Below are 16,377 nucleotides of genomic sequence, written 5' to 3' on the forward strand. Positions count from 1 at the left end.
ATAAACACTCTAAAAAATGCTGGGTTAAATATGGACAAACCCAAGGATTGGGTTGTTTTTACCCAGCCATTTTTTTACTCAACCAATTTTGGATTTATTTTTTTAGACAGCAATATAGTAATATAGTAAAAGGCATGTTTTTGCTCACCCCCAAATAGGGGCAAATTTGTGGGATATTTTAAGCTGAAACTTGACCAGACCAGAGACTTATATTACATCTTGTGAAAGAGGGCATAATAAGTGCCCTTTAACCCAACCTGCTGGGTTTGTCCATATTTAACCCAACTTGGATTGTTTTTAACCCAGCATTTTTTTGGAGTGAACATACTCCACATGGTTCTGGTGGTTTAATAAAGGCCTTCTGAAGCAAAGCGATGCGTTTGTATAAGAAAAATATCCATATTTAACAAGTTTTCTAAGTAAAATATGTAGCTTTCACAAGAGCGCCTTCCATATTCAAGTTATGGAAAAAAAAACAGAACTGGCGTCGTGTCAATTATGCTTTTTCTGTAATATGAATATGGAAAGCATAAGCTTTTTTAACTGTGAGAGGCATTGCGCTTTCTTCCTAAGTTGAATACAGAAGGCGGTCTGGCAGAAGCTAGATATTTTACTTTATAACTTGTTAAATATGGATTTTTTTTTTTTTTACACAAATGCATGGTTTGCTTCAGAAGGCCTTTGTGGAGTGGCATGTGGAGCCGTGTGGAGTATGTTTGTGATGGATGGAGACACTTTCTTCAGCTCATACTCATTGATCCCGTTCACTGACATTATAAAGCTTGGATGCATCAGGATATTTATTAATATTTCTCAGATTGTGTTCATCAGAAAGAAGAAAGACATATACACCTAGGATGGCTTGAGGGTGAATAAATCTTGGGCTAATTTTTATTTGAAAGTGAACTAATCCTTTAAAACATTACATATGTTAAATATATATTTTACCCACATATTGCCAATCTAGACAATTACTATAATATAAAGTTTGTCTATATTCTTAATGAATATTAGCTGGTTATTTAAATGATTAGAAATTAATTCAGTATTCAGGGATTGACTTGATAGGTAGTGTAGAACCTACTGTATTGTTCATGCCTACCCTAGTATACAAACAATATTTTAAATTAATTAATTATTTTTTTTAAATCATACCCTTATTGGGGGCTGAGCCCCTAATATTGAAATCCTAGAATCACTCCTGGCGTTGACTTTCAATGGAAGGACAGAAATATGTTAAATTTGTGTTAAAATATGATAATTTGTGACGCAAAGTCAAAAGGAAGTCTTTCAGAGTCAGAAGAGTTTATTCATTTAATACATTTCCAATCCTGCAAATCAATATTTCTACATATTTCCTTTATATCTCAAAGTTGTCCATGACCTCATTCCAAGCAAAAAGCTTATTCCCATAGTTCAGTGCTGTTATCTTGACAAGTACATGCAAATTATTTCTCATCAGCAGAGCATATTCTTCAGCAGTAATAGCCTTTGAGAAGCACCACTCACATATATTTGTACATTGTTTCTGAAGAGGAAATTATTTGTGTCATCCTCCCTCAGCTGTAACTGACACCAGCGTAGTGTGTGGGAGGGTTCAGAGCATTGTTTTTGGATGGAAAGCAGCAGCTTTGTCCTCTCAGATCCTGTTTCAGAGCTATTTCCCTCTGGCTGTAATCCCCCTTTGGTCTTTCCCTTTTTTACATGTCACTAGAGCGCCGTGACCTGAAACTCTCGAGCACGTCAAAACAAAATTTAGAAGCTGGATGATAAAACGGTTTCTTGAAGTTGATAAGCAGCTGCAGCTTCTGAAATCTCATGACAAAAACCAAGGTAGAAAAAAATGTTTAGCTAGCTTTTGCAGTTTGTGAGCATCCATATCTGCCATCTGGTGTTAGTAAAATAACAGCGAGACAAACTTCTTCAGCTGTGACATCAAAACCAAACAGGTCTGTTGAGCTTCACGCATGAAGGAGCACACAGATATTTAGCTGTTTTTGGTCTTCACGAGAAGAGTTTTTCTGACACAGCAGTGTGTGTTGTATTGCCTCCAGTATCTCATCGGTTCGATTCCTAAGGAACACATATACTGGTAAAATCTTGATGTTTAAAGCATCTGGCCAGTGCATAAAAGTACTTGTGCGTCAGACAAAATTAGTGAGTGACGCAGCAGAACGCAAAGCGGCATAGTTTCGTTTCTGGGAGCGTAACAGGGGAGTCTGGGTGTTGGCGTCTCGTACGGCGCTGCTGCTGAGAGAGCGAAAGTGTTGCTGCGTCCAGCCGTAAACCAGGCAGTTCAACAGACCCTGAGATGCAGAGGTGAAGGCCTGTGGAGACAAAGAACAAGAACTTTTTTCCACTTGCAAGTAGAGGGAAACCTGTTATTTTTGTAGCAGCTTTTATGTATTTTGGCGAACCTGTATGATGTAGAGAACGACTCCCATCCTTCCCTCTATTACATCCGGATTCACCAACATCATAGTGGCCAGTAATATTGCTGAAATAAATGAGAGATCATAAAAATGCTGTGGATTTTTTTACACCGTTTTTGCATAAACAAACTAATAAACTGAATGTGATGCATATTTGTAAGTCATAAATAAATGAAACAGGTAAGATTTCTGCACTCAAAAAAAACATTGCATAGTTTATTATTAACTATTTGCATCTATTTATAATCATGTTTCAAAATGCATTTATTCAAATTGCTTAGATTCCGACTGTTCTGTTCATTGTAAAAACAATTACATTTATTCGATTAAAAAGAAGTGTGAACATGGTTAAAAAACATGGCTGGCTAAAAGACAAGCAATATTTAATTAGTTAAAATGTATGAGATTGAAAAAATTATTGATTTATTGAAAATGTATGGATTTACTGATGATAATATATATATATATATATATATATATATATACACACACACAACAGTTCTTTCTGGTTCTCGAATCTGATTGGCTGAGAGCCGTGTGATATTATAGTGATAACAGCACTCCTACCTTTTCACCGTTTGTATCACTCCGCTTGAAGCGACTGTCATGGCAAATACTACACTTGTCGCACCATTAACTATAGTTTTAAGAGTTTTTTAGGTGAGAATATAGTTGTTTAGACCTGAAATATGTGACTCGTATTTAATCGTAGCACCTATTTTACAATTTGTTTGGACGTTTTCGGAGATGCGAGCTCGTGTACCCGCTGAGAACAGCTTCATCTCGGGGATTTGATGAGATATAATGACAAGGGCATCCAGTAACGTCTGGATGTGCACAGGTGAATCAACAGACTAGGTAAGCAAGCAAGAACAATAGCAAAAATGGCAGATGGAGCAATAATAACTGACATGATCCATGATAGCATGATATTTTTAGTGATATTTGTAAATTGTCTTTCTAAATGTTTCGTTAGCATGTTGCTAATGTACTGTTAAATGTGGTTAAAGTTACCATCGTTTCTTACTGTATTCATGGAGACAAGAGAGCCATCGCTACTTTCATTTTTAAACACTTGCAGTCTGTATAATTCATAAACACAACTTCATTCTTTATAAATCTCTCCAACAGTGTAGCATTAGCCGTTAGCCACGGAGCACAGCCTCAAACTCATAGAGAATCAAAAATAAACATCAAAATAAATACTTTACTCACATAATTCGAAGCATGCATACAGCATGCATGACGAACATCTTGTAAAGATCCATTTGAGGTTTATATTAGCTGTGTGAACTTTGTAAATGTGCTGTAACATAATCGAGAGCTCGTGTGGCAGGGAGCACGCGAATTAAAGGGGCGGCGCGCTGAAAAAAATCAGCGCATAGTTAATGACGCCCCAAAATAGGCAGCTAAAAAAATTAATTTAAAAAAATCTATGGGGTATTTTGAGCTGAAACTTCACAGACACATTCAGGGGACACCTTAGACTTATATTACATCTTGTGAAAAAGCATTCTTGGGCACCTTTAATTTAAATATTGTTGTTCAATAAATATTATTTTATACTCTTGTTATATATAAACCTGGTTATTGTGTATTTAAAACACATTCAGTTTGCATATTTCTTACCCGTTTCATTTATGCATGACTGACAAATATGCATCACATTAAGTTATTAGTTTATGTTAAAACTGTGAAAACTAAATGGATGGAAATTTTATATGCAATTCAAGTACATAAATCTTAAATTTAGGCCTCAATCTATCTATCTATCTATCTATCTATCTATCTATCTATCTATCTATCTATCTATCTATCTATCTATCTATCTATCTATCTATCATATGTACTGGCACATACAGTTCTTTATTAAAGAAATGAGAAAAGATTCCTCATTGGCTGCCTCTGTAATGTTATATGTACTGTTTTAACTTTTAAATGTTTAAATGTTTTAGTCTTTTGCCGTATAGTGTGCTCACCCGGTCCCCAGCAGAAGAAGAAGGCAGAGGGATACAGCAGCATGCGTCGCTCCAGGAGGCGTAGAGTTGCCCAATGATGGTCACCGAAAAAACCCTGAGACGTGACGACACGCTTGTACAGGGAGCGAGCTTTACACATCAGAATCTGAAATGAAAGGGTGGAAAACAATGAGATAATGACTGAATCATACATGTTTCTGAGAGCAGTAATGATGTACGCAATAATATTGTGAAATATTGTATCTATGTGTATATATAGTAAAGTGTAATTAATTCCTGTGATCAAAGCTGAATTTTCAGCATCATTACTCAGTGTATAGTATTCAGTGTCACATGATCCTTCAGAAATCATTCTAATATGATGATTTGATGCTCAAGAAACATTTACTTAAGAAACTCTATCCTGGTTTCCACAAAATTATGAAGCAGCACAACTGTTTTCAACACTGATTTTGAGCAGCAAATCAGCATATTAGAATGATTTCAGAAGGATCATGTGACACTGAAGACTGGAGTAATGATGCTGAAAATTCAGCTTTGATCACAGGAATAAATTACATTTGAACACATTCACATTTAAAACAGTAATTTTAAACTGTGATAACATTTCACAATATTACTGTTGAAACTTTTAAACAGCAGTGTAAATTTAAATCATAAATTGCTCGGCTATTCAAAAACGAGATCAAGACGTGTTAAATCTCACCATGATGCCGATGAAGGTCAACAGGAAGGTAGCGAGGAAAATGGCCATGCAGTATTTCTGAATGACAACACATGCTGTGACTTCTGTTGTCACATAAGAGGTGAGATAAACAGCCCCTGTGTGCATCAGCAAACATCTGGAACACAATCACATCATATTAAACAACTGTCCAGAACGCTGGATTCTGGTTGGTCATTCGCATCATTCAACTGCTTAACTAAACATTGTTCTTCTATGGTCCTTTTTCTCTCATATAATCAATATATTATTGTGTTTTTAAATTGTTTTTGCTGTGATGACCAGCTGATTGTACTTTAGACACACACAAACAACTAAACTATAGTTAGATATAGATAAAAAGTTTGCTCATTCAAATAAGACTGAAGTAATGAGAAACTACAGATTATTAATCACAGTACATGAGAGAATACAGTTAGACTGACCTGTACGGCTTGGTGAAGTTTGTGTAACAACGAAACACATTTCCTGCCACAAAGACGGGCGCCGTGAGCATTAAAGGCAAAAGACTGTGTGGAGAGATCAGGACAGACTGTCAGATGAGCAGAAGACATTATATTCCTGAAATCTGCTAATATCACATTTTCAGTTTTATTGTGCATGGTATTTGCCCTAAATAGAGTGCAGGATTATAAGTAATACATAAAAAAAGAAAGGTTTATTATAAATAATTGTAAATATTGCTTAAATGTGTACTGGCAACTAGCTGAAATAAAAAAAAAAGGTTAATTTTTTTATACATTATTTCAGTTAACATTTATTTTGTTTAAAGTAACTGCGGTGATAGAAAGGCTACGACTATACATTCGAAAACATTTCTCTACATTTGTCTGTTTTCTCTGTTTTTGTCCTGCTTTTTGAAGACGATTTGTGCCTTTTGAAGTCATTTTTTAAACACCTTTTTGGCATTGTAAGGTGGACTGTAAAAAATTAGGTATTTGAAAATGATGATGCATGTTTATTCTGTTATATAGAGTGGTGCAGTTGGTCTCGCACTATTCTTCTTTGCAAAATCTATCACAACTAGTGCTGTCAAACATTCAATCGCAATTAATCGCACCCAAAATAAAAGTTTACATAATGTATGTGTACTGTGTATATTTATTATGTATTATATATATCTATTATCTGATAAACTGTATTGCCTTCAAACTTTAAGTTTTAAAAACTACTTCAAACTATCAGGTCAGGCTTTCTCAAGCCAACATCAAGGTTTGTTTTGACAAACTTTTTTAATCTAGTATTACCCAGTATTGTCTTAGATAAGTACACGTAAAATAACTTATTTTATCATTTAATTACACCAATTATGTTGCTACATCAATATTTCAGGGATTAGTTCACTTTCAAATGAAAAGTACCCAAGCTTTACTCTCCCTCAAGCCATCCTAGATGTATATGACTTTCTTCTTTCTGATGAACACAATTGGAGAAATACTAATAAATATCTTGACACATCTGAGCTTTATAATGGCAGTGAACGATACCAATGAGTATGAGCTGAAGAAAGTGTCTTAATCCACATCCATCCATCATAAACGTATTCTGGGGGGTTAATAAAGGCCTTCTGAAGGAAAGCGATGCATTTGTGTAAAAATAATATACATATTTAAAGGGTTAGTTCACCCAAAAATGAAAATAATGTCATTTATTACTCACCCTCATGTCGTTCCACACCCGTAAGACCTTCGTTAATCTTCGGAACACAAATTAAGATATTTTTGTTGAAATCCGATGGCTCCGTGAGGCCTAAGCAATAACATTTCCTCTCTCAAGATCCATTAATGTACTAAAAACATATTTAAATCAGTTCATGTGAGTACAGTGGTTCAATATTAATATTATAAAGCGATGAGAATATTTTTGTGCACCAAAAAAACCCCAAAATAACGACTTATTTAGTGATGGCCGATTTCAAAACACTGCTTCAGGAAGCTTCGGAGCGTTATGAAAAAGTGTATCGAATCAGCGGTTCGGAGCGCCAAAGTCACGTGATTTCGGCAGTTTGACACGCGATCTGAATCATGATTCGACACAAAAGATTCATAACGCTCCGAAGCTTCCTGAAGCAGTGTTTTGAAATCGGCCATCACTAAATAAGTCGTTATTTTGGGTTTTTTTTGGTGCACAAAAATATTCTCATCGCTTTATAATATTAATATTGAACCACTGTACTCACATGAACTGATTTAAATATGTTTTTAGTACATTAATGGATCTTGAGAGAGGAAATGTTATTGCTTAGGCCTCACGGAGCCATCGGATTTCAACAAAAATATCTTAATTTGTGTTCCGAAGATTAACGAAGGTCTTACGGGTGTGGAACGGCATGAGGGTAAGTAATAAATGACAGAATTTTCATTTTTGCGTGAACTAACCCTTTAATGTTATGAAGTAAAATATTTAGCTTCCGCCAGACCGCCTTCTGTATTCAACTTACGGAAAAAATGTAAAACTCTCGCAGTTCAAAAAGATTACGCTACATCCTACGCCTTCCCTATTCAACTTACAGAAAAAGCTTAACTGATGCGACACCAGTTCCTTTTTTTCCATAATTTGAATATGGAAGGCGGTATGGAGGAAGCTAGTTATTTTACTTCATAACTTGTTAAATATTAATTTTTTTTTTTTACACAAATGCATCGATTCGCTTCAGAAGGCCTTTATTAACCCCCGGAGCTGTGTGGAGTACGTTTATGATGTTTGGAAACAGAAGCTCAGATGTGTCAGGATATTTATTAATATTTCTCAGATTGTGTTCATCAGAAAGAAGAAAGTCGTATACATCCAGGATGGCTTGAGAGTGAGTAAAGCATGAGGTAATTTTCATTTGAAAGTGAACTAATCCTTTAATATCAGTTTCAGTGATATTTTTATTTCGGTGATGTTCAGTGTACTTACCATGACAGTACTGGGGCCAGACATCTGCAGTTTTTTGCTCTTGATGGATTCTGAAATAAACAGGCTAGTCAGAATTGCCAACATTTACATTAAAATGACTATATTGTGCTTCTTTCTTCCCATCATCAACATGTTGATAATGATGAACCGAGTACCTCGGCTGGGAGTCCATTCAGTCTCCTGTAATATTTCCTGCTCAGTCCGGCATAGAGCACCCAAACATAGTGCAGCGTGTAAAAGAAGGAGGCCATATACAGAGTCTGTGGGATGTGAAAGTCAAAGGCAGAAGTTAAAGAAGTTTAATTATTTCTACATTCTAATCTCAGAAAAGGTTGAACCATGTTGTCGCAATACTGTAACCCATGCTTTTCACATTTGTGAGACGTGTTATAGAAGTGTGTTATAACAGTGATTCCCAACCCTGGTCCTGCATTGTTTGGGGAAACCCAAAAAAAATCTGTACTGTATGTTACAGCTGGTTGCAGCAATGAGAGTCGTGAGGCTAGATCTAATCGCAGCTGTCATTTTATTTAACAATATAAACACACGGGAGAACAGGATAAAGCGCAGGAGTAACACAACCTACTTAACCAACAAGAACGTACAAAGAAACAACTAAAAATTAGGGCTATAAATACACAGACTCAATGAAGGGAGAAAACAAGGAACAGGTAGGGTTAATCAATTAACAAATGAGTAACCATGGAAACAAATGGGAACATACCTAGAAACAATGACAACTAATGAACAGGGACAAGGGAAACAAGGACTAACACAGGAAAAACAGAAACCGCATACTTTTAGCATACTTCATAAGAGTACTTGGAAATAATATGCTTATTTGAAATAATTAAATAATTTGAAATATTATTTGAAATATTAAAATTAATTATTTTAATCATTTAAAATATTAAATATTTATTTGAAATATTAAATAATTAGCTTATTTGCAAACTGAATGCAATTAAATGAAAATATATTATAGTTTAAATTTATATTAAATGCAGTTAGCTGAACTTTAGAGTTCTTTTTGGCCCACTTCGGTAGGATTTAATTACATCTTTATATATAATTTTAATAATTACTTCTGTTGTCTTGGAAATATGGTTAAAGCATACTTACGAATACACTGACAAGCATTTATGGTAAATTAAAATATACTTTAATGTCATTTCTATTATAACTTGTGTGTCTTGTATTTAAATATATTTATAATTACACATTTATAATTATGAAGTTGCAATTTAGTGCATTTAAAGTATATTAACATTAAATGTAATACTGAATAACACACTACAGTTAAAATTATAATCAAGTACTTTACATGTGTGTTAGTATGTTAGTCGACACATCAAAATAAGTGTACTCCTTTAAAGCACAACCAAAGATTATTAAAATATGATTTAAATGTACTTATTACAAAGTGCACTTTTTAAAAGTGTACTTGAGTGTGTTGAGAAACAGTCATGAGCGTGTCTCTCCTTAAGTACACTTAAGTGGCCTTATTAATATTATATTATCTGCAGGTACAGGTTTTTTTAAATATACTTCTAAGATTACACGTGCACATTCAATACACTTAAGCATATTTTTTTTACACTAGTGACTCCAGGACCAGGGTTGGAAAACACTGTCTTACGGCACCTTTTGTTGACATTCATGTCCTGAACGTCATTCCAGGATTGAGCAACTTCTTTGTATGTTAAAGATAGTATATCTCTCTTCTAGAAATAGCCAACATGGTTTTCCTTTCTGTTTTGCTTTAAACACAGTTGTCTAAGGATAGTTGAATTTGATCAAGGTGTGTTTTGCCTGATTTTAACAGTCATAAAACTATGTACACTATTGCACTATTCCAAAAAAGTACAATGAAATGCGTCAGTGGGCTAAAGTAGGGCAGTGTGTCATATTCAGTGCAGTACTGTGTGCTCAATGACACCGCCATAACCGTGAAATACTCGCAGATCATGCAAAGGTGAATGTGAATGCATGCAATCAAGCTTAAAAAATGACAAAACAGCACCATAAAAATACTATAAAAGAGTTCATACAACATACAGCAATTTGCATTAATTTAATTTTTGAGAGATTTATGGCTTAAACGTGTTCACTTGATCATCAAAAAACTGTATGATCAGTAAGTTATACAGGATTCGACTCGATTTTTAAAATCATTTGAGTTAAAGTTACTTGAACTTGAATTATATTAATGTTAATATAGTTTTACATGAGGAAAACTGATATAAAAACAGATCATTTTGATATTTACGTTATGAGCTCTAAAAAATGAACTTATGCGTGCCAGTCTGGTCAGATGTGACTCATCAGAGAGTGTCACATGACCTCAGGCAGGGCTTTCCAAAACTCAGGGCGTTTCCTCTGCATGCAGGATTGACAAACAGTGGCAAATGTGAAAAAAGCAGAGCAATTTTCCACAAATAGCAGGGGATCAAAACGGGCTGAAATGCAAATTTTTCTGATCAATTCTTATAATTACGTCAGTAACAGTGCTTTAATGCAGCCAACACTACAACATATGTAAAAACTGAGAAAGTGGAATGAGATTATTTACTGTATATGGTGTAAAACGACAGAGCCCCTAAAGGGACATGGTATTAGAAAAAAGGATGGGAAGAAAAAGTCTATTTCAATGCTTTTGCATTCTCTTGCAAAACCTTTGTACTTCCCCGAGAATTTTGCATTTGCTTGCAAAGAACTCAAAAGTAAGCTTAAAACATTTATGAGAGAAAGTAAAAGCACTGAAATATAATTTTTCCTCCCATCTCATATTTTGTCCCTTTAGGGGCTCCGTATTAAATGATGTTACTTTTTGATGATGTCACAATTTTATGCAATGTTACTTTTCAGGCAAGGTTAGTTTATGCTAGCATATCCTATAATACATTTCATAAGAAGTATTTGTGCCTATAATGCGTTAAAAACCGACAGACTGAACTTTGCCTCCACACATTACTGAGCAGTGACGTCCACTCACACCCATGACAATCCACTGCTGTAAACAATTACGTGTGGACTTTAAAAGTGGGGCAGAACTAATTATAATTGGCCAAAGAATATGAACCAAATTTGCTGCTCCACTTCCTTTTCAGATTCGTCCCAGTTCCATGTTTGTTTTGTGCTTGAGAACAAACTGGTTTTAACGTCTGAGCCGAGAACAACTCGTTTTTGAAGTGAAACCGTCTAGCACACATGCTTTTCTTCTCTGTTATATTTCAGCTAAATGCGAAACAAACAGGCTTCAGTAATGAGAGACACATGTTTGGGCCTGCAGTGCACTGGCAGAATGGAGAACTTTTTTTTTAACAATTTATTGGCAAAGACTTTCCATTTGTCTACAGTTCTGTCATTTTCAAAAAAGTGCGTGTATCAACTTGTAATATTATACTGAATGATTACAATATTCATGTACCAGGCCATTCTTATGGTAGTCCAGGGTACTTCAAAAATATCATGGTACTATCATGGTACACATCCAATTAACCATGGTATTACCATGTCTATGTCTGTTAAAAACATTCCTTTTAATTAAAAGTGACAAGAGGAAACAATGAATGACTAGTTTAAGTGCCCCTATTATGCTTTCCCATTCATGTAGAGTGTTATATAGCTGTTTGTGAATGTCTGCAAAGATCAAAGTGCACGACAAATAAGGTTATTTTCTTTCAAAAGAAAGAAATGATGCTGAACTGCCTGAAATGAGTCGTTGATATTTCCAGTAACACATTTGCATAATGCCTGCTGATGGTCTTCATTGGCTGCCTGCAAACAACGTCTACTTTGCCCCGCCCTCAAACACTGTAGTTGTAGCTGAGACTGGTTTGGTTTATGCTGTCGACGCCGTTTTCTGCGCTGTGAAAGCAAATCCACTTTGATTAACTTTCAAAGGATAAGACTCGCGCTCTAATTGATACGGTAAAACCGACGCCATCTTTACAGCTCATATTAGGGCTGTCAAACGATTAATCGCGATTAATCGCATACAAAATAAAAGTTTCAGTTTGTATAATATATGTGTGAGTAATGTGTGTAATTAATATGTATATATAAATACACACAAATTAATGTATATATTTCAGAGAACTATGTTATTTATGTACAAAAAATGTATTTATATATAATATAAATTATATAAAAATATAAATAAATACATATACTTGTAAATATTTCTCAAATATATACATGGATGTGTTTATATTTATATATACATAATAATTACACACAGTACACCCACATATATTAGGCAAACTCAAACTTTTATTTTGTATGCGATTAATCGTGATTAATCGTTTGACAGCACTAGTTCATATCACTGTGTATCAAGTGTGAGCTGAAATTCAGATATGGTAATATGCGTTTGGTTTCCAATCCGTGCTCGACCAGTCACAACAGACTGGGCCGTCTGACCAATCAGAGCAGAGCATGCTCTCGGAAAGGCGGAGTTTATAGAGACCGAATCCTTCATCGAACCGTTTCAGACACTGTGAGAAAAGAGCTGATGCTGCAATGATTATTATGAGAAAATTAAAGTGTTTTTTGACCTTGAATGAATGTAAAGCTATTGTAGAAGCAAAATAAAATTAGGAACCTTTAGAATAGCATAATAGGGGCACTAAAAACCTTTAAAAAAGGATGCTCATCTTTTAGTAATATGATTGTCCTTTTGAATCCATCCATGTAGTTAATAATTTTATCCCTTAAAAGTCATCTTTGCTCATCACTAAAATTACATATTTAAACATTTTTTCCAGTGAAAAAAATTCTTCTACACCCTTGCTTCATTTAATATACATGGATCTATGAATATGCTAATTAGCCCCGCCTCCACTCACTCGCATGAGCTCAGAGATCCACTCGGTCAACTTACCGAGGTAAACGCTGCACAATGCTATCGCTTTTTTACAAAGTCTGACACATAATCAGTCTTTTGCTTGACTACGTTATCAAACAGCTAATATTGTGTTGTTAATGTTACACGACTCCCTTGCTTCAGAGCGGTCATAGTTAATGATATGCAAAGTCCACTACATGTTGACGTGATTGGCTACAGGGTAGTTTGTGACGCCAGTGATTTCAAACTGCGTTTCTGAAACTCTCTTTAGATCACTGCAGTTTTAGTAAAGAGAAAATACTCAGCAATGGTGTTGACTTGCATATGGTTTGTCTTAAAGCATATTAAAAACACCATATAGACATTTTAAAAATAGCTTAAAAACTATTAAAATATTAAAAACTTGATTTTCACCACAGGGACTTTAACAGTGAACATGCAGTCAATCAACACGACTGCTCCAATGTGGCTTTATTTGTGGAAGTGGAAGTGTGATGCAAAAACATTGCATGTAAAAAGGCATATAGAGGAAGTACTGTTCTTTCGTCTATGACAAGCATTATTTTTGCATGATATTGTGTCAGATTTGTACCTGTTCCACTATGTGCAGGTTGTAGCAGATGTCGTAAGCGTCACAGTTCTGGGTGAAGAGAAGACCCCAACCATCCAACTCAAAGCTAACAGCAGGTCTGTTAAACTTAACAAGAATAACGGCAGCACCTGAAACATAGGTTTGATTCTGTGGTCAAATTACGTTGATATGAACATACTGTTAATAATTCAGTAGCTCTATAGCATTTGGAGGCTCACCTCTGGTTTTCTTACGAGTCTTTTATAAACGGCATATGCGATTATGGAGCCAGCACCTAAAATGCTGAATGGGAAATTATTAACACACATAAATAAGTAGACATAAGACACGTGTGTATTTAATAAATGACTGCAAAAATATTAGATAGCCTACCTTAGGACGGCCATTGTCATTTGAATACATCGAACTACAGAGTATACCTTTGAAAAGAAAAAAGAAAGGAAGAATAGTGTATTAAATCGGTCTGTGTTTAATTTAAACATGTGTAAAGCATCAAATGCAAGATAAGTACTTTTTATGACAATGCATGACCTAGAATGAAGTGTCTGGGAATGTATATGTTACTGAAGCTACAGTTAGTGTTTAAATTGATTATTATTTCTCAAATTCTTTAATTATTTGTCATTTAAAAAGATAATTTAAAGAAAATATATTGTGCCTAGTGCATGAGAACCATACCCATGTGAAAAAATACTATAGTAATTTATAGTAAATAGTGTTTTTGAACCATACTATAGTAAATTGTAGTATACTGTATATATTATAGTATTTAAAACACTTTGTTCAATCATACTGTAGTATACTTTACTGTAGTGTATTTGTAGTATAATATACTCTACTTAGTACAGTATTGGGTAAAGTAATTTGTTTTTATTACTATAATTGTTATATTACCACAGCAACGAATTAATTCAAGCACTTTACTATAGTATGGTTCAAAAACAATATAGTATTTACTATAAATTACTATAGTATTTTTTCATGTGGGTATGTGCGCTTGAAACAAAGTTTAAACATGTTGTAAAATGTTGCAAAACTACTTACAGATGTCCAGTTTTCAGTCGGAATGGTGGTGTTAATCTGGGACTTGTTCTGGCCAAAAACCTCCATATTGCAATAATAAATATCCTATTTAGTGATCAATTAATTCAATCTTAGCTCTATATTCCACTCGAAATCCTTCCTTGTGTAACAATAGCAAACAATAGTCCTAACAAATGTAGATTTGCGCCCAGAACATGCCAAAATAATAATCATTTAATCAGACACGGGAGTTAAATGTAACATAATGTGCTTTCGAGCTCGAGAACTGTAAATAAAAACCAGCGCGCCCCGCCCACTGTATCATAAAGCGATTGTGATTGGCTACGATCCGATCGCGTCACACATTCGTCATGTTTCAGTGTACATTCGGCACTCAAAGCATTGTTTCGGCTCACACAATCATATGCATTTGCAAGAACGTCCTGTTTTTGGCCGAACTGTGCGTGAAAATGCCATGCATCAAGGGATTTTAGGCGTGAATAGATTAGGCAACAAAACCTATTTGGCACAGACTTATGAAATATGTGAATTACAAGCAGTATAGATCTACATAGATCCAGGTTGCTCGTGCATCTATTTTCTGTGACATAAATATGCACATTTACATTCACATAATTGCTTAGTATCACAGTACAATGCAAGTGATTATCATTTAAAACTTTCTGCTTTGTCCAGTTGGCAGGATTAGTTAGATCTGACTGAATTCATGTTATGCACTCTTCTGTCAGTTCAGATGAGCATCAGAGCGTCTTGCTTCATTAATGACAGTATGCATGAGAACAATGGACACAAGGGCTGTCTCTGAGGGCTGTCTAATAGAGTTTATGTCATTTCTTCACATGGAGGTGTGGACTAGTCAAATATTTAAGAAACAAATCCACAGTGGCAGTGCACATAGACATGATGCAGGCTGCGTCATCACATTCCTCCCTCTTTCTTCCACTCTGTGCATCCATTAAAACACACAAACAAACCTGCTCACTTCATTTGAGCACTTTTAGCTTTGATCGATCATGCAAACAAATGTATAGAAATATAAACTGGAAAAAATCTTATGGTTACAGTTGTATGACAAGGTGCACATGGTTCACTCCTCTGCCACTACATGTTAGTGTTTCATATGCATGCACTACTGTAAGATTTTTATTAATTTTGTTTTGACAGAAATTAATACTTTTATTCAGCAAGGATGCATTAAATTGATAAAAAGTGACAGTAAAGACATTTATAAAGTTGTAAATGCTGTTCTTTTGAACTTTCTATTCATCAAAGAATCTTGAAAAAAATGTTTCTTCAAAAATATGAACTGTTTTCTACATTGATAATAATCAGAAATGTTTCTTGAGCAGCAAATCATCATATTAGAATGATTTCTGAAGGATCACGTGACACTTAAAAGGTTGGTTCACCCAAAATTTCTGTCATTAATTACTCACCCTCATGTCGTTCCACACCTATAAGACCTTTGTTCATCTTCAGAACACAAATTAAGGTATTTTTGATAAAATCCAATGGTTCAGTGAGGCCTCCATTGACAGCAAGATAATTAACACTTTCAAAGCCACTAAAGATGCATTTAAAACAGTTCATGTGACTACAGTGGTTCAACCTTAATGTTATGAAGCGACGAAAATACTTTTTGTGCGCCAAAAAAACCCCCAAAATAACAACTTTATTCCACAATATCTGATGGGTGATTTTAAAACTCTGCTTCATGAAACTTTGAAGATTTACGAATGTTTTGTTTCGAATCAGTGGTTCGGAGCATCAATCAAACTGCCATAGTCACGCCCCCCCAGTGGTGAAACATTGAAATTCCGAAGCACTTATGACGTAATGAAGCCTCCTTTACTGAA

At 34.8% G+C, this 16,377-nt stretch overlaps 1 protein-coding gene across 1 annotated transcript; it reads right to left on the reverse strand.

The window, feature by feature from the left end:
- Window positions 1–1,288: 1,288 nt before the first annotated feature.
- On the reverse strand, window positions 1,289–14,781 carry tmem116 (transmembrane protein 116). Its single transcript, XM_048189835.1, is given in 12 exon segments — window positions 1,289–2,327; window positions 2,418–2,497; window positions 4,412–4,556; window positions 5,118–5,253; window positions 5,561–5,644; window positions 8,037–8,086; window positions 8,192–8,296; window positions 13,478–13,542; window positions 13,545–13,605; window positions 13,696–13,759; window positions 13,850–13,896; window positions 14,522–14,781. Coding segments are annotated over 12 exon segments (1,086 nt in total). The 5' UTR covers window positions 14,588–14,781; the 3' UTR covers window positions 1,289–2,144.
- Window positions 14,782–16,377: the final 1,596 nt, after the last annotated feature.

Source organism: Megalobrama amblycephala, linkage group LG4 (assembly GCF_018812025.1).
Source record: "Megalobrama amblycephala isolate DHTTF-2021 linkage group LG4, ASM1881202v1, whole genome shotgun sequence".
Taxonomy (NCBI): Eukaryota; Metazoa; Chordata; class Actinopteri; order Cypriniformes; family Xenocyprididae; genus Megalobrama; species Megalobrama amblycephala.